The sequence below is a fragment of the Passer domesticus genome, chromosome 21 (assembly GCF_036417665.1).
Source record: "Passer domesticus isolate bPasDom1 chromosome 21, bPasDom1.hap1, whole genome shotgun sequence".
Taxonomy (NCBI): Eukaryota; Metazoa; Chordata; class Aves; order Passeriformes; family Passeridae; genus Passer; species Passer domesticus.
Window position 1 is genome coordinate 1,559,596 of NC_087494.1, and position 25,114 is coordinate 1,584,709.

Here is a 25,114-nt window from a genome sequence, read left to right on the forward strand (position 1 = left end):
AATGAAGGATGGAAGGAAGGCTGGGCAGCCCCAGGTCCTGAGCAGCAGGCACAGGGCCAGCTCACACGGCTGGCAGGCAGCTTATCGCCCACTTGGGTACAGAAGGAAGCACAGGCAGAGGAACCAGAGCCCAAAATGTGTGTGAGGCAGAGGGCAGGGAGAGCTGCTGCTCACTCTGAGCTGCTCCTCTCCTCTGGAGGAAGGGAACTCACAGTGCTGGTGCATTTTCAGTGAGCTCCCCCATGTCTGAGGGTTCTGGGGAGCTCAGCAGTGCCATGTCTCTGCCTAATGAGCCCTGGCACTGCCTGACTGCTAAGCAAGCCTACAGCCACAGTTAAATGACACGTGCAGGCCCAGAGATCCCCGAAGCCAGAGAAAGCAGAGCATTAATTCCAGCAGCTCACGCGTCATTGACACTCAGCTCCACTATTAGAGATCTAATTTCCCTCTCTCCGCCTTGGTATTTCTCCTGCTTGGACAGGAGGAGAGAAAATGGAGTTGGGAGATGTCCCAGCCCACTCCCACAGCACGAGCCTGGCCAAGGGGTGAGGGCTGGGATGAGGGAGCAGGGCAGGATCTGAAAGGGTCACACTGGGGAGCTCTGCCTGCTGCCCCCACTGACAGCAGTGGGGACGAGGGGCTGTCTCTGAAATGCTGCATTCCTTCCAAACTGCCAAAGAATGGCAGGGACGGTGCTGGGAGAGCCAGCCTCCTCCCTTGGGAATGCCTAAGGAACACATTAAAGAGAAAAAGAGTGCCATTACCTTTATGTTTCAGCTTTTATCACAAACGTTACTGTAATCAGCTGAGCTTGAAAGTATTACATCTGCACAACAAATATTGTTTGGAATAAAGGTGAGAAGAAAGTTCAGAGAGGGGGAAGTGTTTTATTTTGCAATTGGTTTGGACAGTAAAGGAGAAAATTAGATGTATTACTGTATTTAAATTCAGCCCCCAGCCCTGAATGATAAAGAAAGAAATCTCTCCTCTCTGAAGGTGTATTGACTCAACACTGCAAAGAAGGTAAGAATGTTACAGAGCCATTTGAAAGATTTTTTTTTAAAATAGCTATTTCAAGTCAGGGGAAATTGAGTTTTGGGTAATAGCTGCTGTGCTGGAGAAAACATCCCTCTGTGACTGATCACCTGCACTGCAAATCCTAATGGGAAGAGATGAGGGAGGGTGACAAGGGAGAGTGACAAGGGAGCCAGGCAGACAGAAAGGCTCCAGGAGAGGAAAACAGAAAGGGTGGAGAGCCTCGGGAAGAAGGAGAGCAGAGAAGCAGGGAGTTAGTGAGGAGAAACAAGGGCAGAACTGCAGGGGAAGGAGAAGAGGGTGAGTGAAGGAAAAGGCTTTGGCTGGTATGTGCAGGCAGAGCCCAGATCCCAGGAATGGGAGCCAGGAAAGGTCAATACTGTCAGAGTCTCTCCCTCCAGCAGTCCTGAGCACAGGGGATGTACACTCAGACATGGTATCAGAAAAGAAGAGTGGGCAGGACAAGCACCACTGTCTGCCTGCTGCTCTTCAGGTCTTTGCAAGTCACCACCCTGAGAGCAGAGCTGTGCTGGCCCCAGTGTACCTGCGTGGGCCACCTGCAAAGCTGCAGCCTCTCCATCACACCAGGAAGAGTCACTTTCCTTCTGATGCACTGGAATTTACAGCCCAAGAGATTACAAGGGACAAATTCATCTCTGTTGTGTTTCTGGGTGGGCCTGGGCTTTCTGAAGCACTGGACAGAAAACTGCGACATGTGGTGAGGGCTGCATGTGAGGAATGAAGGGATTTCTTCCTCCCTAAATCTAACTCTGCCTTTGGGACAGTCTGGCTCTTGCTGCAAGTCTGTCCTTTGAGAAAGGAGTGGGACAAAAGAAGGCAAGTCTGGAGAAGCCCCTTGGCTTTAGGGAATGGGTGAATCCCACGGGCTGAGGAAAAGGCTCTCACCTGCACCCTTGGTGGTGACCACTTTGGGCTTGCTGCGAGCACCATCTCCCTTCATGGTGTAGGCGGCCACGGTGATGGAATAGGCAGTCTCTGGCTGGAGCCCAGCAATGATCATTTCCTGTTTGCCAGATGCCAAAGGGAAATCGTGTCAATATTCAGGCCCACACCCCAGAGCAGCTCTCTCCTCCTAGCAGGAGTCTCAGCCCTTTTCCAGCATGCAGGAACACCAAATCCAAGGGCACGAGACACTCTGGGGCTTCTGTGGGAAGTGGCAGAGGAGGAGAGCCCCGTTCCCCTGGCGAGGCACTCACAGCTCTGCAAACACAGCCTGGCTCTGCAGGGCCCTGTGCAAGGCGTCCTCCTCCAGATCTGCCTCTCACACACTCCCTGTCTTCACACAAACCACTTCAGCAACCAAATGCTGTCGCTCCCTTCAAAGCTTTCCACTCCACTGTGCGGCCTCAGAGGAGGCTCAGAGGTTTCAGGGAGATTACATTTTTTTCACCATTACCCCTCTCTTCTCTCCTCAAGAGATATTTTTAATGCTTTCATAATATTAAAGGGATTGCTTGAATGCAAAGTGCAAGACGACACATTCCGCTCACGCTAAAGCTCCCTGCTAAATCCCACCCCCTCCTTCCCCATCCTCTATCAGCCTCCCCACACCTGGCTCCCAGGAGCTTTTGTTGGAACACTGGCCTCAAGAACAGCCCTTCCCCAGGAGGGATCCAGCCTTTCAAAGGGCTGTGTTGGAAAAGGAACACCCGTGCTAAATCAAACAGGATGACAGCACATGCAGCAGGGTTTTCCCCAAGGCCACAGGAAGGAGGGAGATGGGAATGTTGTGCATGTTTTATGGCTTTCCCCTCTCCTCACCCCTTTGTGCATTCAATATTAAATCTCAGGGCAGCACTTGGGAAGAATTTGTTAGGCCAGAAAATAACTATTTCCCCTGATGGTGAGCTGGGAGGGGAAGAGCAGAACTTTGGAACAGTGGGATTTTGATCAGTGACTTTGGAGGCCATCAGCTGCAGGGACAGGTCTGGCTTCTGGAAGTCAAGAAAACTGTTCTGCTCTCACATCTGCCACTGAGCTTTATTAAGATTTTAGGAAAGGGGATTTGCCTCTCTGAGACTCATTTTCCATCCCTCAAAGAGAGGCCCCTCACTTGTGCAGGGCACTTGGCAATCCCCAGGAGACACAAACACCACCAGTTTAGATGTGTGTCATCTCAGAACCCTGTCATTCCAAGAAGAAAATGCTTTCTCCTACTTCTTGGTAGCTGCAGGATTTTGGAAAACATGCATCATTTTAGCAGAAATAGCAAATGCCAAAGAGCCAAGCTGGTTTTAAGGTACTTCAAAAGTAAAAGCACCAATAATGATTCAGTGCTTTGCATCAAGGAGTTTCTAAGAATCTTGGCCCTTTGAGAGTACAATTTGTTCATGCCATGATAGTTCAGGACTGATGGATTCTGTACTCCCAGTGCTTCCCAGGCTATCTTTTCCAGACACAGAGGTGGTACAAAGCAGCCCAGCTGAGCTCCCTGCTCTGGTGGAAGGTGTCCCTGCTCCCGGCTGGGAGTGGAACAAGATGGCCTTTAAGGTCCCTTCCAATCCAAACTATTTTAGGATTCTCACATGTTCAAAGCAGTCCCAAATTCAATATGCCATCTGCTTCCCCGTGGAGGAGCAGCAGACCCATCTTTCCTTCAGAGCCAAAGGGAAAACCCTGTGGGATTGCTGCGTGCTGACAAACGACACGATCACAGAGGGGCACAGAGCAGTGACAGGGAGGGGACAATGCATGGGAACACCAAAACAGGCTCTAAAACAGGCACACTTGCACTGCAAAAAAAAAAAAAAAAAAAAAAAGGAAAAGGAAAATATCACACCACAACAGGAAATGGGAGAAGGGAAGAGGCAGAACCAGCATGGGAGGATTTTTATGTTTTTACTTACGTATTCAGCAGTGTCATCTGTTTCCCACTGGGCAGAGAACAAGAGAGGTTTGGCACATGAGAATACAAGAGGGGAAAGAAGGGAAAGACAGAGACACAGCATGAGGAAGGAGTCCCTGAGCAAGCAGCCACACAAGGTCAGAAGTTACCAGGCAAGCATGAGGGAAGAAGTAGAGTGGGAGAAATTAGTAGATTCCACTGTGGCCTTGGCCTGAATTAAAAGACTTCCCAGACACAGCAAGGACGAATGGATGGATATTTGTCTCAGTGCTGGGGCAGCAGTTCATACTCTTCCACTGTCTGGGAGCACAAATGAACCGCAGAGTGACAGCCACACCTTGCCCCAGGTCCCCACGGACCTTCCGCAGAGTTACCCTGCCCTGGGCTGCATCACCCCCCTCCCACAGCCTCCCGGGGCTCCCCAGGTGAGCCCTTACCTGGGCGTCGGCCAGCATGATGTCCTTGATGTGGGGCAGCCCCCTGGCCTCGCCGTTCTCCATGCGCACGTAGTGCACCTGGTAGCCGCGGATCTGGCCGTGCTGGCGGCTCGGCACCGGCGAGCGCCAGAACACCTGGATGGCCGAGGAGTTGAGCACCTCCACCTCCACCTTCCGCGGTGGAGCGCTGGGCACTGCGGGCAGGGAGGCAACAGAGGGGCTCCAGTCACTGGGGGGTGCTGGTCAGAGCCTGTCCCTGCTTGTTTGGGGTGTGCACACTCTGGATCTGAGCTCTGCGGGGAGGGGGAGACCTGAGCACCTGAATGTGCCATCACCTGGCAATGGTCTGCCAGTTCTGTGGGATTGTGCAGTTCTGTGGGATTGTGAAGCTCTGTGGGATTGTGAAGGTCTGTGGGATTGTGAAGGTCTGTGGGACTGTGAACTTCTGTGGGATTGTGAAGGTCTGTGGGATTGTGAAGGTCTGTGGGATTGTGAAAGTCTGTGGGATTGTGAAGGTCTGTGGGATTGTGAACTTCTGTGGGATTGTGAAGGTCTGTGGGATTGTGAAGGTCTGTGGGATTGTGAAAGTCTGTGGGATTGTGAAGTTGTGTGGGATTGTGAAGGTCTGTGGGATTGTGAACTTCTGTGGGATTGTGAAGGTCTGTGGGATTGTGAACGTCTGTGGGATTGTGAACGTCTGTGGGATTGTGAAGGTCTGTGGGATTGTGAACGTCTGTGGGATTGTGAACTTCTGTGGGATTGTGAAGTTCTGTGGGATTGTGAACGTCTGTGGGATTGTGAAGGTCTGTGGGATTGTGAACGTCTGTGGGATTGTGAAGGTCTGTGGGATTGTGAAGCTCTGTGGGATTGTGAAGGTCTGTGGGATTGTGCAGTTCTGTGGGATTGTGAAGGTCTGTGGGATTGTGAAGGTCTGTGGGACCTGGTCTGCACGGCCTGGGCACAGGGATGGTGTCACTGTTTAGTAAGAAGTGACACAGAGCCATCAGCAGGCTGAGTGGCATAAAGAGCACACCTTTAATTCAGACCACTCCTTTTATAACTGTTCTGATGCAGGTAGGCCTGATTGGTCATCTAATCAATACATTTCACCTGATTGGCTAATTAACAAGACGCCAATTTACAAACAATCTTACAAGTATAGCAAGAAAACAGATATTAGGAAAACAACACCCGCAGGTTGTTTTTAATAATTGGCTATCATTGTTTATCTCCACTGCCTAAAGTCTCCCAGGCCAACTCAACAATTTATCTAGCTTTCTCTCTCTCTGACTGGGCTGCCACATCCACAGGATGGGAACAGCCCCATCTCATCATCCAGCCAGCCTTCCACGGGCTCCTTTGTGCCCAGTTTGCTCAGATGGAAGGAACCATTATAGCTCCAGATCTCCTTCTGAAGGCAAAGCCAATTTCCAGCGAGCCAGAAAAGCCCTGGTCCCGCCTGTGGGAGGTCAGGGTGGAGAGATCAGGAGAGGGCTCCTGTCCCTGGAGTTCCCTCATCTCTCTGGCAGGACAGGGCTTGGTGGCTACAACCACTGTGGAATCTCAGGACAGAAAACAAGAAATGTCTTGGATGGAATTTGGGCTGAATCTTTGGAAATACTACTACTAATCACAGAGGGCATGGCAGCTTCCTCTGCCAGGAAATCACACTTTCCGAGCAGGGTACTCTGTGGTACATTTGGATGTGGGCAGAGGCTCAGGGAAACAGGACCAACTGGGGGCAAACTGGGGACAAACCTGTTGCTTTTTAAAAATTCTTTTTATTTGGAATAGATGAAGAACACCTGAAAAATTCAGGATTTCCATATTAACTTGACCTGTATTGCTTGAGGTCCTACCCTCATATTGAGGGTGCTCCTCTCTCTTCATGCACCCATTCGTGCTTTTTCCTGGTTTTATTTTACTGTAGAAATACCAGGAAAATTCAGGTGTCTCACTGAGGCCACTGAACTGTTGTCACTCAAGATTTTTGAAACTTTAACAGATTCCTCCTTTCTACGACTGACAAAAGCTCTGACTTAAGGAGGAGGTAGTAACAAGGAATGTGTGGGAAGAACTCTTTAGTATTTTAAAACATGTGCTCTCAGGCACAGGGTGGGATTCTTGGGGCTGTCCCATGCAGGACCAGGAGCTGGACTTGGCTGATCCTTGTGGGTCTTTTCCAACTCAGGATGCACAGTGATTCAAGTTCTGGCAGCAAAGGTTTCCTCAGAGCAAAGGTTTTTAGTGCCTTGGCTGCTCCTGGCTCAGTGAGAGCATCTTTTCAGGGGGAGTGGTGCAGTCAAGACTCAGAGATCTTAAGAAAGACCCCAAAATCCAGGGGAGGAGAACCCTACAGACCCCAGTGCTGGGATGGCACCAGAGGGAGATGGGGCGATGGCACCAGAGGATGCCGCACAACTCAGATCTTGGATCCCACTCCAGCTCTGCCCTGGCACCACTCGAAACCAACGGGAAGGGCCTGGCTGTGTCCCCCCAGCACGGGAACAACCCCCTGCAGGGACAGGAGCCCCCCCAGCAGCCCCCAAAGCCTCTCACTCACCATCTTCATCCGTGCGCACGATGACCGGCGAGCTCTCCGGGCCCGGCCCCACCTCCGTGTGAGCCACCACGGTGACGCGGTACTCGGTCCACTTCTCCAGGGACTCCAGCAGGATCTGACTGGTGGTTGGGGGGATATCATTCACCTCCTTTAGCTCCGTGTCCTCCGAGTCCAGCGCTCGATAGTGGACGCTGTAGCCGGCCAGGACGCCGTTCTGGCTCTCGGCCGGCGGCGGCCGCCAACTTACCAGAATGGCGGTGGAGCGGGTGCTGACACATTTTACATCTTGAGGGGGGGCAGACGGTTCTACGAGGGGGGAAAATTCAGGAGCGGGAGAGGGAAAGAAGGGAAAAGGGAAGGGTGGGGGGGGAAAAAACAAAAGATGGGAAAGATAAAAGAAAAAAAAAAAGGAAAAATGATAACAAAAAAATCTAAAATAAAACGTACAAAAGTTTGGTTTAGGAAGATAAAATTAAAAGAGAAGAGAGCTTTTTGTTGTTGTCTTTTTTTTTTTTTCCGAAATGAAGAGGTTTATTTAAAAAAAAAAAAAAGCCAACAGAAATTAAATGGGGCATCAAAACTGAAATGGTGTAAAGCAAAGGACTAAACCAGCAAGCGGGCCAGCCAAGAGGGGTCCTGCTGCTTCCACTAAGCTGGCACCAGCTAAACACCCAGCTGCACCCTACAAAAGCCCTTTCCTTTGGCTCCCTGTTTTACAGCAGCCTGGCAAATCCTGCTCTGGCTGGGAAAGCACTTTCCAACCTCAGTCTCTGGGATCTTGAATTTCTTTGAAGGGATCTGTGAAAATTAAGTAAGAAAAGCAAATCTTTTGCCAGGAGGCTTAAATTTAAGAGTCTGTACCTCCAGATGGAAGTGATTAGTTGTCCCCAGACTGGAGGAGGCCAAATCCCACAGTGGGAATGCCCAGGACACTGCCAAGCCATGGTGTTTAGAGAGGAGGGTTTTGAGAAAGCTCTTGCAGAAGGAGGGAGGCAGTGGGTTTGGTGAGGTATTCAGGTATCCAGGGGATTTTCCAAAGCAGCAGCAGGTCTAATTCCCACTGCACTCTCTGCCTGAACTACACCAGGGTGTTTCTGGACATCCTGGCAGAAAACCTTGGAACTGTGGCTACCCAGGCACCTTCTCAGGGCAGCAGCAGATGCCTGTCCAAGGTGGAACCCACAGCTCTCCCTTAAAGCTCCTCTCGTTCCATCCCCTGCCCTGGGCAGGAGCAGCTGCCACCATCCAGGGGCTCCTTCCTGGCCCTGAACACTTCTAGACCACACTTCTACCTGTCACTAATGACAACCGATCAGCCCAGGGAAGCAGAGTGTGATACATTCTGAGGGCAAATCAATAAATCCAGTGTCACCCAACTGCAATAAAGAGCTTTTAACTCTCTGCAGACAGGGCAGGAAACTGGGGTGAACTCACAAGCCCCCCAGGTATCACCTGCAAGAAGCAGTAGATCAGTGCTTCTCATTCCTCTGATGCTTTTTAATCAACAGAAATCTCTTTTAGTGAGATTCTTTTCAAACCTTCTTACTCCCATCCTTGAGTCAAACCCAGATGTTTAGGCCCAGTCTGCCTTGAGGACTCTGCTAAATCCAGTCACACTCAGCCCAGCTGGCACAGGAGTGAGAGCCACACACTTTCCAGCAGCCTCCAGGAGACAGAGGGAAGTGGCTTTTCAAAAAGGGCAGAGATAATCCCTCCACTGCTGCCTGAGCACCCTGCCCAGTAGGACATTTTGGGTGTTTTCCTTCTATTTTTATGCACTACTGCTGTCTTTAACCTGGCAGAATGGCCCCCTTCTCCCCAGCACTCCTAGTGAGGAGGCTGACAAGCCCTGGCCATGGCTGGCCACGCAAAACAACACAGAAGATGTCAAATGAACCAAACCAAAAAGAACAAACTGGAAAATAAAACATAAATCAAGCCAATAATTTGAAACAAAAAGAAAAAAAAAAAACAAACACCAGAAAGGAAATCATAATAATAAAATAATACTGATATAAAAAGTGACTCCTTCCAGAACATTCCCAGTCTGTTTACCTACCTTCCATGCTTCAACTGCTAACTTATAAGACTTTCTTACAAGAGAACAAAGGAACTGAGCTACGAGGCCAGACCAAGCTCCTGGTGGGTTTCTGCACATGACTGGCTTTTAAAATGCCACTCTGCTCATGATGAGCCCCCCCAAGTCCTCCCCCACCAGCAGAACCCCAGCTACTATTGCAGAAATGGCAATTTTGGACCCCAATCTGTTCTCTTTTGCTAAACTGTCAGCACAAAGAGCAGGACAGCACGTTCCCAGCGACAAATCTCCTTCCCTCTGGCTCTCTCCATCTGCTGTGATTGCTGCACCACCTCACCAGGACAGAGGTGCACAGCTCATCCCATGTCCCAGAACCAGCTCAAGGATGGTTTCAAGGTAGGGAGGGACAGACTCAGCCCTCTCCCATTGCTGCCATGCTGCCTTCTTTTTTTTTTTAGTCCTCATCAGAGGCTGGGCATATTAAAATCCACCTTTCCTGCTTAGTTCCAGCCAAAGCCACCACAGCTGAGAAACCCACTGCAGAGAGGGTCTGACCTGACCTACCCTTCATCCTGCACCTCATTCTGAAAGCCCCACAAGCAGAGCTCAGCTCCAGCTGGCACTGGGGTCACTGTCTGCGCTGCCACGCTCGCTCACTCACCCTCTACGCTGCAGCACAGGGACCTACTGAGAGGCCCTGGGTGAGGCCTCCTTTTGGGATGGTTTTGCACTTTCTCTGGTCAAAAAGGCAGGGTGGGGGGTGGGTGATGGGGGAGAAGGCCCAGGTCCTGCCCGGCCCCCTCCCCGTCAGCCCTGGGCTGCAGCAGCGGAGGAGATCAGCCAGGGGTGCTGGCTGGCCACGCTGGACACGCCTCTGGGAGCTCATGGCACTGTTTCCTTCACAATCCAGCCCAACCTGTGTGACCCTGGGGACGCTGGGGACAGCGCCAGGAGCCCAGTGCCACCAACCCCACCGGGGCTGCGAGCTCAGCTCTGCAAGCAGCCCCTCCCTGGGCTCAGCCAGGCACAGGCAGGAGCCCCCAGCCAGGAGAGCTCTGCCTTGGCCTGCTGGCTGGTTCCACCAGCGTTTTTGGGACCCCTCCCCACCCTCCCAGGGCTCCAGGACATCCGGGAGTGTCTGCAGAGCCACCAGTGGTGAGCCTGCAGCCACAGGGTGGACTGTATTTGTGAATCTGCTTGAGACCAGCCAGTACTCACCTGAGCTGCACCTTTTACATGCTTTAAAGTTGACTGTCCAAGCCACAAGAATGACCCTTACTGACCTTGCACAATATCATGTTTTTTAACCCTTTAGGTACCATAGACTTTGGGCATTTCATTCACTTCATGTACTGTGAGGAGGGGGACAGGAGGGAGAGGGGAGCTACGAGGGGGGAAATCCTTCCTTGGGCAGGAACAGAGGGTGAGAAAGCCCCATTGTTCCTCTACACCTGCACGTGCAGCCTCACAGCACCCACCCTGCCACCCCTGCCTGCTGAGCACGCTTTGCCCTCTGGAATTTCCGAGTGGGAGAGTTGCCAGGGAGCCTGGGAAGGTCATGGCTAACCAGAAAGGGCAAACCAGCTTCTCCCAGCCATGAGAGCCTGTCCGTTTTACAAGCTATGTCTCTGGTACTTGAAGAGTTAAAACCCAGCTACTTCAAGAAGAAAAAGATACTTTACCTTTAGTTTAATGGATTTTACTTTGGTTATGATGCTCAGGAGGAGCCACCCTGGCAGGGAGGTGCAGGGAGGGGCTGCCACATGCGGGTGGGTGCTGGGAGGGGACAGCAGGAGCAGGGGGGAGCAGGGAGAGGCTCTGTCATTCCAGAGACAAGATGCCATCGTGGTGTGACATCGCCCAGCAGGGACAGGGACTGCAGGGAGCTGGCTCATCGGGTGCAGGGCATGCAGGCAGGCAAGCAGAGAGCAGAAGAGAGAAGAAAGAAGAGGCATGGAGCAGGCCAAGGAGGAGCTGAACGGAAAAGGAGCTGAGGAGGGAAGACACAAAAGCCTGTCCCGAGCCAGAAGGTCTGTGAGCCGAAGGATGTCACCCGGACCAGGGAGAATTGACTCGTTCCTCCAACAGCCAGCCAGGAAAAAATGTTTCACCGTGTTACAGGACACTGACAGCTCCCAGCTGATGTTCTTAAGAGCATTAAATTAATGAGACTCTCCCTATGAAAGCTGAGCTACAGAGAGAGAAACCCGTCCGTGTTCTGGGCAGATGCCAAGTTAGAAAAAGCCCCAAAGCCTTCCCTTTTCCCAGATCCCCTTTTCCTCACCCTTAAGGGATAAATTTTCACTAAGGCCTACTGCCACCAGCTCCCACACCCCTCTTCCAGCTTGTTTTATTGAACCAGAAAGCACAAATCCCAGACCATCTTTGCCTCCCATCCCCACAGGTCTCAAGGAGAGAAACCCCTTGGAAAACAGAAGCAGAGTGTAAGTTTAACACTTATTTTTCAGGTCCTTTCAGTTCATTTCCCCCACCCCACAGAGATGCTTCCTCTGACAGTACCACACTGGGATCAGAACCAGCAGATGTGCAGCAGAGTCAGGAAAGGATTTTCCTATGAAACGTAGAGAGAGTATGGGAGAAAAAGAAAAGAAAGAAAAAAGGGGAAAAACATTTGAAGGAAAGAAAAACCAAAAAATCTTTGAATGGAGTGGAGGCCTGAGAAAGCCCCAGTAAGGAATTCTGTCTATGCAGAAACAGACTCCCCTTTCTTCCCACTCCTCAGGGGACAGAAAGAGAAGGAGACAGGGAAAGGGAGAGACAGCAGGATGTGACAATTAAAAAGCCCAGCCGAGAGCCTGCTGCTCCCCCTTGTTAGGGACTCTGAGGGATGGGAGCAGGGCTCTCCCTCCTCATACTGGTGACCAGAGCCACTTCTGAGTTAGTTCTGCTCCCGGCTACTCCAAACTGCAGCGGAGTGATTTAGTAGAGATGAGAGGAGACAGAAAACACAAAGAACAGCTGCCACAGCCACTCATGCAGTGAAAAAACACCTCATTTAAAAGCAAAGATCTGTGAAAAGCCCAGGTTGAAATATTGCCATCCAGGGTTATTGTCCCCAGGGCAACAGCGAAGGGAGACAATCCATTAAACTAAAACCAGCACGTTTTGAGTTGCATACACTCCATCCTGGTGTCATCAATATCCCCCTCCCAGCCTCCACAGGGCTCCTCTCTCCCGCTCTGCTGGAGCCCAAACGGGACCATTCCCAGAGCTCCAGGCCTTCCTCCCCTTGGCTGTGGAGGTGCTCACGGAAAAGAGCATGGGGACTGCTTCCCCAGAGGCTGGGGAAGGTTGGGCTGTGAGCAATCACCTTCCCTTCTCCTGTCCCTCCCGCTTCCCCGGTCTCCTGACAGCGGCTGGGCCTGTGTGGGACGGGCTGTGGCTGCCATCCCCTGAGCATGCTCAGCACCACGGCCATGGCCACCACCAGCCCTCACTGCTGCCACCCCGAGTGGAGGCCATGGCCACCACCAGCCCTCACTGCTGCCACCCCGAGTGGAGGCCATGGCCACCACCAGCCCTCACTGCTGCATGGCCACCACCAGCCCTCACTGCTGCCACCCCGAGTGGTGGCCATGGCCACCACCAGCCCTCACTGCTGCCACCACGAGTGGAGGCCATGGCCACCACCAGCCCTCACTGCTGCCACCCCGAGGGGACGCTGCTGCCCGGCCCCCAGCACCCCAAAGCCCAGCTCTGCTCCTGGCTCACGTCTCCACTAGCTGGACCGGTGAAGGGACAGGGGAGCCGGTCCCAAAGGTGCCCCCCCTCCCTGGAGCGACACGCCAGCCCCCAGCTCCGTACCCCTGTGCCCACCATCTCTGGCTCCCTGACCGTGGTCCCCTCAGAGAAGGCTGGGAAAGGAGAGACACCTACTAGACTGCAAGGTGCGCTCTCGGACCTCCGGGGTGAAGGCCCCCAGCCCCAGGGCCGAGCGGGCGGCCAGCCGGAAGACATACTCAGTGTTGGGCTTCAGGCCTTCCACCGTGAACGAGGTCGTGGGCTCGAAGTTCTTCAGCACCTGGGATGGGCGAGGGGGGAAGAGGAAAATAAACCCAAACAACAGGCAGCAGAGGTGAGGCCTGCCCAGAGACACCTGCCCTGCTCCCCCCGCTCTGACGCCGCAGGGAGCGGCGGGGCCGGGGAGCTCCTCAGCCCCAGCCCTGCTGCACCCTGCACTCACCTCCTTGCTGTGGTCTCCTTCCTTGTAGAGGAGCTCGTATTTCACTATGATCTCCTGGCGTGGGGGGCTCCACGACAGCACAATGCTCGTCTCGGTCTTGGCTTCTGCTCGGAAGTTCATCGGCTGCCCGGGAACTGGCACGGACGGGCAGAGGAGGCAAGATGAGAAACAGCAGAAACCACATTAACTTGGCTAATTTGGAGGCTCTTGCCCTGTTTTCTTCAAAGCTTGTGTGGGAAGAGCACGTCAGCAGCAAAATGCCACACTGCAGCGTGGGCAGGTCCTGCTCTAAAGCTGTGGAGTCACATCCCACTGCAGGACTCCAGCGTGTGCAGAGCTGCTGGAGATGGAAGAATCCCAGTGGATCATATGCCTCTTTCTCAGCAGTGCAGAACACATCCCTTCCCATCAATCCCAGTATTACAAGATTCTGGAAGTAGGAAGCCCATGAGCAGCCCATTGAGGACATAGGGTTTCCTCCCATACCCCACGACAAAAATGTGCTGGGTGACAGTCTGTGATAAAACACCTTGTATTTGCAGCTCAACACGTAAGGCTCATTCCCCACTCATCTCTGACAAAGTAGTTCCTGGGTATCTTAGGGAGAGTTAAAGTGTCACCACTACCTGGGCAGTTTTACATCTGTTAAAGACCTTTAGAATCGTGGAATGGTTTGGGTTGGAAGAGACCATAAAGCTCATCCAGTTCCTTGGGCAGGGACACCTTCCACTACCCCAGGTTGCTCCAAGCCCTATCCATCCTGGCCTTGGACACTTCCAGGGATCCAGGTGCAGCCACAGCTTCTCTGGGCACCCTGTGCCAGGGCCTCCCCACCCTCAAGTAAACAACTCCTTCCCAACATCGCATCTAAACCTCCAAATCTAACCAGCAGCTCTCCTTCCACAGCCCAGGCCAGCCACACAGGTGCTCACCTCCTTGCTGCGTCTTAACCTGGATGGGGTCGGACAGGGGCCCGTCCCCCACGGAGGTGAAGGCCAGCACTCGCACGGTGTAGGTCTCGTCCTCCAGGAGGCTGCCCACGGTGGTCAGCAGGCTGTCATCCACGTTGTGCTTCTGCCAGTTGCTGACGGGCTGGTCGGGCTCCATGGTGTAATAGACGCGGTAGCCTCGGATCTGCCCGTTGGGCTCCACCGGTTCCTCCCACTGGATGATCATGGTGGTGCTGCTCAGCATCCGGCCCTGCACGTTGCGGGGGGCACTGGCGGGAGCTTGTTCCCCAGTCCGGGTGACCACCGACTCACTGGGAGGGCCCTGCCCGATGCTGTTGACTGCAGAGACCCAGATCTCGTACTCGGAGTTGGGGCTGAGCCCCCCGATGCTGTAGCGCGTGGTGGTGATGTCCTCCTTGATCTGGTACGGCCCATCCTGGCTCTTAGACTTGTACTCAATGACATAGTAGGACACGGGGTCTGGGTTTCCAGAGTCCCAGGTGATGGTGATACTCGTGGCTGTTGTCTCTGTCACCACTGGCGTCCCAGGAGCCTTGGGGAGTGCTGAGAATCAGGAAGAACGGGCATTTAAAAAAAACCACAGATGCTGAAATGGCACCTAATTGGTCTGGGCTGCAGGAGCCAGGGGCACAGCACCCATCCTGGCAGCTCAGGAAGTGCTGCTGGAATATGAGGAGCCTAGTTATCCACTCTATTGTCCTCCTTAAACTGCTCCATCAATGGCAAAGTGTTCAGCTAAACATCTGGAATTATTAGCACAGGCTTCAGCTGCACATCCGCCCTCCCGGGGCAGGGAGGGAGAGCAGCTCCTCATCTCCTTCCCAGCACGTGCTCACATCTCTCTCCTGAGCCTTCACAGGCAAGGAATGGCACAGGGCGGGCTCTGCTCTCCAGAACAAATCTCCAGAAACGCTGGGAGGGCTTCCCCTCAAGCCACAAATTCACTGCACACTTCAGGCCCTTTTCAACCCTCCTTTTCAACTCCTTCTTGTCATGGAATCCCAGAATGTTTTGGGTTGAAAGGGGCCTTAAAGCCCATCCAGTGGAACCCCTGCCATGGGCAGGGACACCTTCCACTGGCCCAGGTGGCTCCAAGCCCCTTCCAACCTGGCTTTGCATCCTAACTTCTCTAGACTTGGCCACAATAAAGCTTCTTTCACCTTCTGCCCAGGAGAGCTGCAGGCGCTCACACACAGGAACAGTGCAGGGAACAGGAGCCAAACAAAATTACAAAAGACACAAGGTACCAGCAGGGTGAGATTCCCCGTGTGAGGAGATGGGAGAGTTGGAAGCAGAAACAATCTGCCCTACACAGCAGCTTTTTAGATCGAGTGGGTAAGACAGAGAAAAAAAAGGAAAGAAGGAAATACTCAGGAAAAGGAAGAGGACCCGAGTCCAGCCCCAGGCATCCTTCTGCTGGCACGAGAGCCCCACTGCCTGTGCAGAAGCTCAGAAGGGGTGTCATGCCAAGATTCTCTAGGCCCTACTCATTTCTCCTGTCAGACCCTCCTCAGACAGACCACTGATGTGACAGGATTGTTTTTCCTTATCCCTCCCTTTCTCCCAAGTGTTTCTCCTCTCCCCCACCCGTGGATCCTTTCCCACCCTGCCTCTCCCAGATCCCTCATGGGCAACACCAGTACTTGGAGCAGACACCAGCTCACACAGAGCTCTACACTCACCCAACCTCAGGGGTTCCTGCTTGGGTTTAATACTCCCCTGCTGAGGACAGAATAGATTGAAGATGGCACCCGTGCTCCTCTTGGGAATCACTAGCTGGAAGCTGGGCTTATTCCCCATCTTGCTGAGGCAACAACGGCCACTAAGATGCTGGAACTAAGCTCTACTGCAAGGGTGCACATGCCAGAGATCCTCAGGGCCTTGGCTGGATCTCAGGCCTTGGAACAGGATGGCATGCAGGCTCCAAGCCATCCAAGGCTCCTTGCACCGTGCCCAGCCAGCCTCATATGTCAGGACAGACACAGCATGCAGGGATTTGAGGCACAGTTTTCTTCCTAACAAGCAGCTCAGGTGTCCTACAGCGAGGGAAAGGCTCCAGCCACCAGCTTCCCCTCCACTGTGGGTTTCCCTGTGTGGGGGATCCCTAAGGACATGCACAGATCCCAGCACGGGGCACTCATGGTGTACATGTCTGTCCTTCTGCTTGTGCTCACAGAGCTCCACGTGCACACACAGGTAAGGACAGGGACTGACATTCCAGGTGCCCACGATACAGCCACAGTGTCCCTGGCCATGCACACACATCCCACTCATGCAGGAGCACCAGGACATGCAGAACTGTCCTTATCCATGCACACACATCCCACTCATGCAGGAGCACCAGGACATGCAGGACTGTCCCTATCCATGCACAGACATACCCCATTCATGAAGGAGCATCTGGTCATGCAGGACCCTCTTCATGCACACACATCCTATTTGTGCAGAAGCACCAGGACATGCAGGACTGCCCCTGTCCATGCACACACATCCCATTCGTGCAGGACCCCTGGCCATGCAGGACTGTCCCTGTCCATGCACACACATCCTATTTGTGCACGACTCCTGGCCATGCAGGACTGTCCCTGTCCATGCACACACCCCCCAGTTGTGCAGGACTTGTGGCCATGCAGGACTGTCCCTGTCCATGCACCCACATCCCATCTGTGCAGGACCCCTGGCCATGCAGGACCGTGTCCCCTGTGCAGGTCAGGCAGTCACAGGCTCTCCCCATGCAGCCCCACGACGACACAGGCACAAACCATGGGACATTCCCACTCTGCTGCACGTCCCACCACGGCTCCCATGCACGAGCAGGACACGTGCATGCCCTGCACCCATGCTGGGACACTCAGCTCTCAGTGCCCACACTGTGCCCGGCACGTGCCCACTCCCACACGTGCACTCAGGACCCTGCTCCCACTCCCTTACATTTCACCGTGATCTGGGCCACGGCTTCTATGACTCCCAGGCTGGACATGGCCACGCAGGTGTAGTTGGCAGAGTCCTTGACGTCCGTGAGCTCCAGCACGTTCCTGCCCACGGGCATGTCATCCTCGGGTGTCAGGTCCTCTGCTCCCTGCATCCACTTCACGTAGGGCATGGGAGACCCCACGGCCACGCAGGTGATGTTGACGTTGCCCCCGGGCATGATTTCATGGCTGACAGGGAGGATGGAGAAGCGAGGGGCCACACGGCGAACTGTGGACGAGACGCACAGAGGTAACAAAAAAACAAAACGGAAAAGCAAACCAAAACAAACGAACGAACAGAAAACGAAGAGGAAAAAAAATAAAAATTAAGAAAAAAAAAAAAAGAAAAAGGAAAGGAAAGGAAAGAAAGGAGAAAAAGAAAAAAGAGTAAAAGATAATTTAAATACAGATGGGGTTTGTCACAGTTTATTTTCTTCCTTCATTAAAAACAAAACAAAAAGCCAAAGAAATTAAAAAATCAAAAACCAAAAACCAAAAAAATAAACTCCAAATAAATTTGTACTTCACAAACAATATATAGAATATAGACATAAAAGCGATATTTCATAGCAACAGGGTTCCATTGATCAAGATTAGACCCATCACAGCACAGATAAATACACAAAAATTTATTAGCAATTTCTCATCTTTACTGGCAAGAGCTGGCATGGCGAGAGCCCAAACTTCTCCTCCGCGGCCGCCGGGGCCCCCAGCTCCCCGCTCCACACCCCGGGAACCTGCTCCTCCCTCTCCCAGTGGGCTCTGAGTCCCGGGCCCCTTCTCCTGAGGAACAGCCCGTCCACCCCAACCCGGCGTGGTCCAGGAGCCCCCTCCAGAGAGGGGCCCTCTCCCACCCGGGGCTGCTGCACGCCTGGGGTGGGGGGCCAGGAGAAGGTTGGGATGGAGATGGAAACTTCTCAGCGTTTTGCCTTGTTGGACCCAGAGAATTCAACAAAGAGAGAAGTATCACATCCCCAAATTCCAGACGCTCCACTTGGGAAGTGAAAGGCAAAAGGATAAAGGAGGGAGGAGAGGGAGTCCCCGGAGCGGGACAGAATTTGGTTGGTGTCTGCGTGTGAGAAGCGTCCAGGGGAACACAGCCCCCCTGGAGCGAGACAGAGTGTGGAAAAGATGAGAAACTCTAATGAAATTTTTGTGGTTTTCGGGTATAGAAACCCTAACGAAGCCTCTTTAAGATCTGACACGGTTCCATCGATAGATGCAGCTCTCAGAGTCACAAACATCATGCAAAATAGGTAAAAAAGAGAGAGAGAGAAAGAGAGAAAGAGAGAGGAAAATGCAGAGAAATATAATTTCTGGGCGGTAGCAAATGCCCACATGGATACTGGATAGAAAGTGAGCGACAGAGAAAGGAAGGAAGACCAGGAGAAGGAGAACAAGAGGGGAAGGGAGAAAGAAGAGAGAGAGAGAGAGAGGGAGGGGAGGGGGAAACCCACTTTAATGCTGCATACTTTTTCTAGCTGATGTGACTCAATGTGGTGGCTCACATTGTCACATCTCAGCCCTGGCGGAATAATAAATAGAATAGAATTAATAAGAAAAACAAGGTAATGAAACTTTTAACGTTGAGAAAACAGTGACATGTTCTGTGCATCTCCTTAGCAGAGAGGTGGATGCAGCTTCCAGACCTTACACAGGAAGAACATGGACGCAGAGGGGAGGCTGTGGTTTCCTTGGCTCCATTTTCTGAGCTACCTGGGCTGGCTGGAGGGATGCTGGGTGCCCTTCCTTAGGGGGGGAAAGCAGGGGAATGGACAAAGGAGAACGTGTGTGGATCAGAGAGGGCCTAGGGAGGGGGCTGAGGGCAGGGTCTCCTCCCACAAGAAAGACAAAAGGATACAGGAGCTGGGGAAAATGCAGGAACTGCAGCAGCTGGAGGGGAGCAGGGGTGCAGGATTCCTCCAGCTGCAGGGACAGCCATGCAGGAACTGCCACAGGCAGGGTGGGCGAGGGGCAGGGGGGTCTGGAGTGCTGGGGGGGCTGAGAACTGCCTGTTCCTGCTGTCTGTTCCCAGGTAACCTCTGCACAACCTCTCCAAAGCTTGGTGGCTGTGCCTCATGCCAAAGCAAAGCAAATGACAGCAGGGCTGAGCCGGCCATTGTCCCTCCCAGTGCCTTCAGATGTCTCCTGGAACTGTCTTGGGGCTTGCTAGTGTTTATCTTCCAGCTTTGTGGATCTTTTCCAAGGGGAAGGGCACTGCCAGGAGAGGGAGAGGCTGTTTGCCTTTTAGTGGGGCTTTGGCAAACAAAAGCCAACTGCAGCCCCTGCAAGGTGACAAGGGGCACTGTCACAGCAAGGTCTGCTCTCCCCATCGGGCTCTCAGACCCTTTTCTGTGAGGACCAGTAGCCAGGAACAAGCACTGGGAGCCAAGGAAGAGAAGATTTCCAGCCTGGTGGCACGAGGAGCTCAGAGGGGGCAAAGGGGAACTCCTGCATGCACGGATTTGCAGAGAGAACGGGGGCATGGCCTCAGCTGGGAGAAGGATGGGGATGTGGAGGGAGGGGCTGCAAGCTCACCTGGCCACTGACACTGGAAGATGATTTTCTACCTGCAGAAAGGTGTAGGGGGGTACCACGGTGTTTGTTCCACCTCAGGCACCAGCACTGGCTCAAAGGATCAGGAAACCTGCTCCTTGCTCCCTCCTGCCACGAGGGAGAACACTCAGCCCTAGCCACGAGGTACATCCCTGTTCCCCACTCCATCCTGCTTCCCACTGCTCCCAGAAGTACCACACTTCAGAAAATGGAGCCAGGTGGAAACCACACCTGTCACAGTCTGAGACAAGATGGAGAGAACTCGGAAAGAAACAAGTGGGGTCAACATGCAGACAGGTCTGGGGTGGGGATGACTCTTCTGAGGGGGGGCTGGTACGTGACCTTCTGGAGAGGGGAGGCAAGGTGGGAAAGGTGAGGAGGAATGGGGAGACACGTCCGGACAAGATCCGGGCAGCAAACAGCATCAACAGCAACAAACAACGGCAGGTGGGATGCAAACACTGAGTTGTCATGGGAACAGAACAAGACAATTAATCCAAACCGAAGCTAATCGCAAAGAAATGAAACCCAACTGAAAAAGAAAGGAAAAAAATAATAAAAAAAAAAACAACCAGAAAAGAAAAAGAAAGAACAAACCAGAATTTAATAACTGAAAAGCATCATCTGATGTAGGGCGGAGTGCTGAGAATCGGAGTCTGAAGGGAACCGACTGCTCCTGGCTGTGGTTTTGGGCAGGGAAGGAGAAATCCACTCACAAAACACAAGCTCAGGGGCTGCACAGAGCACGTTCCCAAAAAGCTGCAGAGCAGCCCTGCCCTCCTACTGACAGCTGCCAGGGTGCAGGTCAGCCCTGGGCTCTCAGGGATCTGACTTTGGGCTGGTTTAGTGGCGTTTGTCACCCTCCAAGGGAAGCATCCAGAACCTCTGGATGCCAGCCCTCAGCACCACCCCTTCCACAAGGAGGGAGAATTTGGATTAGGGCTGATACAAGCCCAAAAGAGGCAGCAGCACTTCCTTGGTGCATCCTGGTTTAAAAAAAAAACTAGACTCTCCTGTGTGCACAGATATACCAACATCCACACACTGATCTAGGATGGGAGAACTCCAGTTAAATGTTGGGGACCTCAGAGAGTCCCCTGGACACAGCCCTGTGATGGCTCAGGGCTGTGACAACCACAACAGGGACAGGGTTCATCTCTGGCTACCCAGAGCCATCAGGCTGCTGCTTATTTTAATTGCTGTAACATTTGCATTTGGCTGGAGACAGGGATTTTTGTCAAGCTGAGAATCTCTGGGTCAGCCTTTAGGTCAAGGCCCAGGAGGAGGAGAGCTGTGGTAGAAAGGAAGCTGGAGATGGAATCAAGACCAATTTCAGCTCTGGGTCCAGCTCCACAGCAGCTGAAGGAGGGGGATTTCACAAGAAAAAAAAATCAGGTGAAGAAATCCCTTCCATTTTGCTACCCAACACTTTCAAAGGATGGGGAAGAACAGGACTGCCCTCTCTGGAAAGGAAACATTGGGATGGGGCAGTCAGGGCTCTGCTTTACAAACACTTGCCTAATAATACTTTTCCCAGTTTCTGGTGCAAGAAGGCCCTTCCCTGAGTTCCAGGGGTGCTTGGTTTCCAGGACAGCTTTGCCAGACCCCGCATGCGTACACCGATGTGCATGCTCCATGTGCAACAGCTCCCGACAGACACACACAAGCAGGCACACACAAACAGACATTGTCCATGGCCAAAAAACTCTCAGGAGCTTTTTTTTTCAAACAAGGATACAGCTTGTTATGGATAGAACCAGATTCCAGGAGTGGAGCTGGATGTTTGGGATGCAATTAAATTATTTCAATGCAGAGAAGCCATTTCAGAGGCACAGGAAAATTTCTTAAGTGCAGTTAGTTATGAGTCTGTTTAATTGTTGGATAAGCATTTCACACTGCAAATCTGCACCCCAAATCGTGCTCTTCTTTAGAAACAGAACAGATCCATAACTTTTCACACCCTTGGGAAGCCAATTGGTTTTGTTGCTGCTCACGGAGGCAGAGGTTGACCCAGTTTGTGTTCTGTGAGTGGCATTTTTGGCTTTTTTGGTCCCAATCAGCATGGCTCAGGTTCCCCACCACCGCTCAGGGTCCACAAGGTGAGAGGTGTTTTTGCAAGATTTACAGACCTGATTGGAAGAGACACTGGGAGGTCCAGGGTTGACTTTTGCAACACCAGAATCCATCCTTAAAATGTGTTCCCATGATGCTGCTAATGAGAGAAACCTGAGGACCAACCAGTTTGTGCTGAGGAACCCCACCAGCTGCTCTTTTAAAGCCCCTTCCAGATTCCCTCAGAGAGAAAAAAATGTTGGAGGAGGAGCGAGGTGGGGAAAGGAGAATGTCCTGGACAAGAACCTGTCACTTCAAACCCCGATTCACATTAAACCAACTCAAAGAGAAATGCATCTTATACCTTAAAGAAGAAATTAATCGAAAAAGGAAACAAAAGAAAGTGAAGTGACTGGTTGAAAGCACCAAACAAAACCAAATGGTATTAAACATTTTGACACTCAGCAAGCTGCTGCTCCAAATGAGGTGAGAAGGCGGACATTATTGGCCATTTTGGGGAGACAGGAGTCATTCCGTCTTGCTCCAAAATGAGGAGGGGTAGGGGAAAGGGTGCCAAAATAATGTGCAGCCTCTACATTATTAGTGAAGCTTAGATTACACCTGTCCTCCCCTCCCAAATGTGGTCTGTCCCTGCCCCTGCGTGTCCGTGCAGCCGCCTCTGCCTCTCCCTCTCCCGTTCCAATTCCAGGCTCGTTCCCCTGGCCTGAGACCTTTTGGGGTTTGGATTTCCGACCTCCGCCCCTCCACAGGACGAGAAGCTTCCCTCCTCCTGCCCATCTCCTTCCTCATTTCCTTCACAGTAAAGAAAATAAATACAAAAATAGGTAGATAAATAAAGAATGAGACCAAGGCTTGGATTTGGTCTGGAGGAAATCCATTACCTTCCCAATAATTGTAACTTTTCACTTAAAAAAACCACATTAGCTGAGCGACAGGCTGGCTGAACATCTCTGGTCTTTTGCAATTCTTTTTTAATTTTTTTTTCTGTTGTTTTTTAGAGGATTGAACAGAAAATAATCAGAATCCAATTGTTTTTCACGCAGCTCTGTAATTTTAAACACAGACTTGACTGGTTTAGTTTTTGTTATTTTAATTTGACAAGGTGTAATCTAATTTTTTCCCCTAAAACAAAGAGAACAGCGATGCAAAAGGTGTAAGAGACACAGGCAGGCAGAGATTTCGAGATCAGTACAGCACAGTGTTCCTGCAAAGTGCCCTCTATAGAGATATAGTCATGTATATACATAGATATATACACAGTTTGGATTTTTTTTTGATTGTTTTTTTTTTGGGGGGTGGCTTTTTGTATCCATTTCCATTTCCTGATACCCTTGAGAAATCCTTCTGCAGAAACACAGTGAAGTTTTTGTTTGCTTTGTTTGGTTTGGAACTAGAATTTCAGAGCTGAGGACACCCCAAACACGGACAGGGCGCTCCCCCACCCACAGAAGTGCTAAAATAACCCTTTAAAATGATCCCAGAACTCTCCATCCCTCAATTTTAGCACCTGGAATCTGGGCACTGCAGAGGCAGCTGTACAACCCAGTGGTGGTTCTGCCTCCCTCCTTCTCCATGAAAGAATTTATCAATCTAGTCTAAAAAGGTATTAAAATTCCTACAGTTTAAAAGACCAATGGCTGTTATGACCTTGTGGCTATTTGTTAAATCTCTAGTGCATGTGGAATTATTTCCTTCAACCTCTAAATGGGACTGAAAGGGAAAAGCTCAGCAATGGTTCCACCTGGAACCAACCAGCAGCTCTGGTCTGATGGTCAAATTACTCATGTGCCAAGCTTAACCCAGGCTACAGACTAAATTATTGCTTAAATTAGTCACATTTTAATCTATTTTGAAGCTTTATTTCCTGAGGTGCTCAGCACACTATCCCTGCCCTTTCTGTGGGTTTTATTTTAATTGATTTCCACTAGTTCAGCTCTTACATGTTTTGCCCTGGCCTGGTTTCATCTTTGGTCTCTCAATGAGCTGAGGTTTTCCAGAGAGCTTTGGGAGTTCCTGGGAATGTTCTCAGCAGGGCCTGGGCTGCAGAACCTGGCTGGGGGTGACAAAGCTTGTGCTGACGGTGACAAGCAGCAAAGGCAGGGCCTGAGCAGGCACTGGGCTGCTTTAAATGCCTGCTGGGCCATTTACAGCTCCCTGGGCTGGCAAAGAGCAGAGCCACAAGAAGCTGGAGCAGAGAGCAGGAAGGGTTATCCCTGCAGCATCCCAACTGCTGCCTTTTGTACCTCCTGACAGGGCCCCACTGTGTGAAAAAGGGGAAAATTCTTAATTCTGCTAAATTCAACCACGACAACGCGTCCTGTATGGGCAGGGGGTCTGAAACACAGCCCCCTCAGCTCATCCCTCCTTCCTCTGGGACATGGAGGAGCACAGGGACACGAGGTCCTCACACACAGGGCTCCATCCCAGCCAGCAGCTGGATTTTGGGGTGAAACCAGAGCAATCGAGGTGGCTGCCTGCAGCTTCCCAGGTTAAGAGGAGAGCTGCAAAGTGCTCCATTTCCAGAGGGAAAACAGCTCTGGCCACAGCTCCAGGCTGAGGGGACACAGGTCCAGGCTGAGGGGACACAGGTCTGGCTGAAGGGACACAGGTCTGGCTGAGGGGACAAAGCTCCAGGCTGAGGGGACACAGGTCTGGCTGAAGGGACACAGGTCTGGCTGAGGGGACACGTGCCCTCGCTGGGGTGATGGCTGAGCCCCCACCTGGTCCCTGCTTACAGACAAAGACACCACCGAGTGCTTTGGGCTGGAAGGGACCTCAAAGGCCACCCAGTGCCACCCCTGCCTTGGGCAGGGACACCTTGCCCTGTCCCAGGCTGCTCCAAGTCCCATCCTGGGCACTGCCAGGGGTGGAGCAGCCTCTCAAACACCACCATGGGCAGACAGATCTGCAGGATTTTGAATCCATCCTTTCCTGCAATCACTATGGGCCACAAGTCTGGTGTCCCTAGGGATACAGAGAAGCATCCAAGGAGACTTTTGAAAGCCAGGTGAGCTGTATGGCTCCCACAAAAACCAGGATTCCCACCGAGGTGCTGGCTTGCCCCTAGAACTGCATCCATCTTTCCACCAGGCACAGGTGAGCCCTGGACAGGTGGCTCAGCCTAAACTGCCCCACACCTGGGCTGGTGGCAGAGATCACCTCACCTGCTCCTGGCCTGCTTCTGTGGTCTCCACAAAGATGCTTCTGCCTCTGACCTTGGGCATCCCCTGTCAGCACTCTGCTGTTTTGGGCCACGGCATGATCTGAGCTGTGATAACACACGAGGCAAACCCCTCACCAATAATTTCAAGACCATGCCCATGGTTTGGGTTGGAAGGACCTTAAAGCCCATCCTGTTCTGCCAGGACACCTTCCACTAGACCAGGTTGCTCAGAGACC

General features: G+C 52.2%; 1 protein-coding gene across 1 annotated transcript in view; it reads right to left on the reverse strand.

Annotated features, from left to right (window-relative positions):
* Positions 1-25,114, reverse strand: part of PTPRS (protein tyrosine phosphatase receptor type S) — a 146,224-nt gene that overhangs the window by 28,474 nt on the left and 92,636 nt on the right. Inside the window, exons 8-15 of the mRNA XM_064396393.1 lie at positions 17,046-17,315; positions 14,076-14,657; positions 13,144-13,277; positions 12,837-12,981; positions 6,902-7,207; positions 4,339-4,532; positions 3,903-3,929; positions 1,942-2,059 (exon numbers count right to left, since the gene is read on the reverse strand). Of these exons, the coding sequence (XP_064252463.1) occupies positions 1,942-2,059; positions 3,903-3,929; positions 4,339-4,532; positions 6,902-7,207; positions 12,837-12,981; positions 13,144-13,277; positions 14,076-14,657; positions 17,046-17,315 (1,776 nt within the window). The remainder of the gene's footprint in view (positions 1-1,941; positions 2,060-3,902; positions 3,930-4,338; positions 4,533-6,901; positions 7,208-12,836; positions 12,982-13,143; positions 13,278-14,075; positions 14,658-17,045; positions 17,316-25,114) is intronic.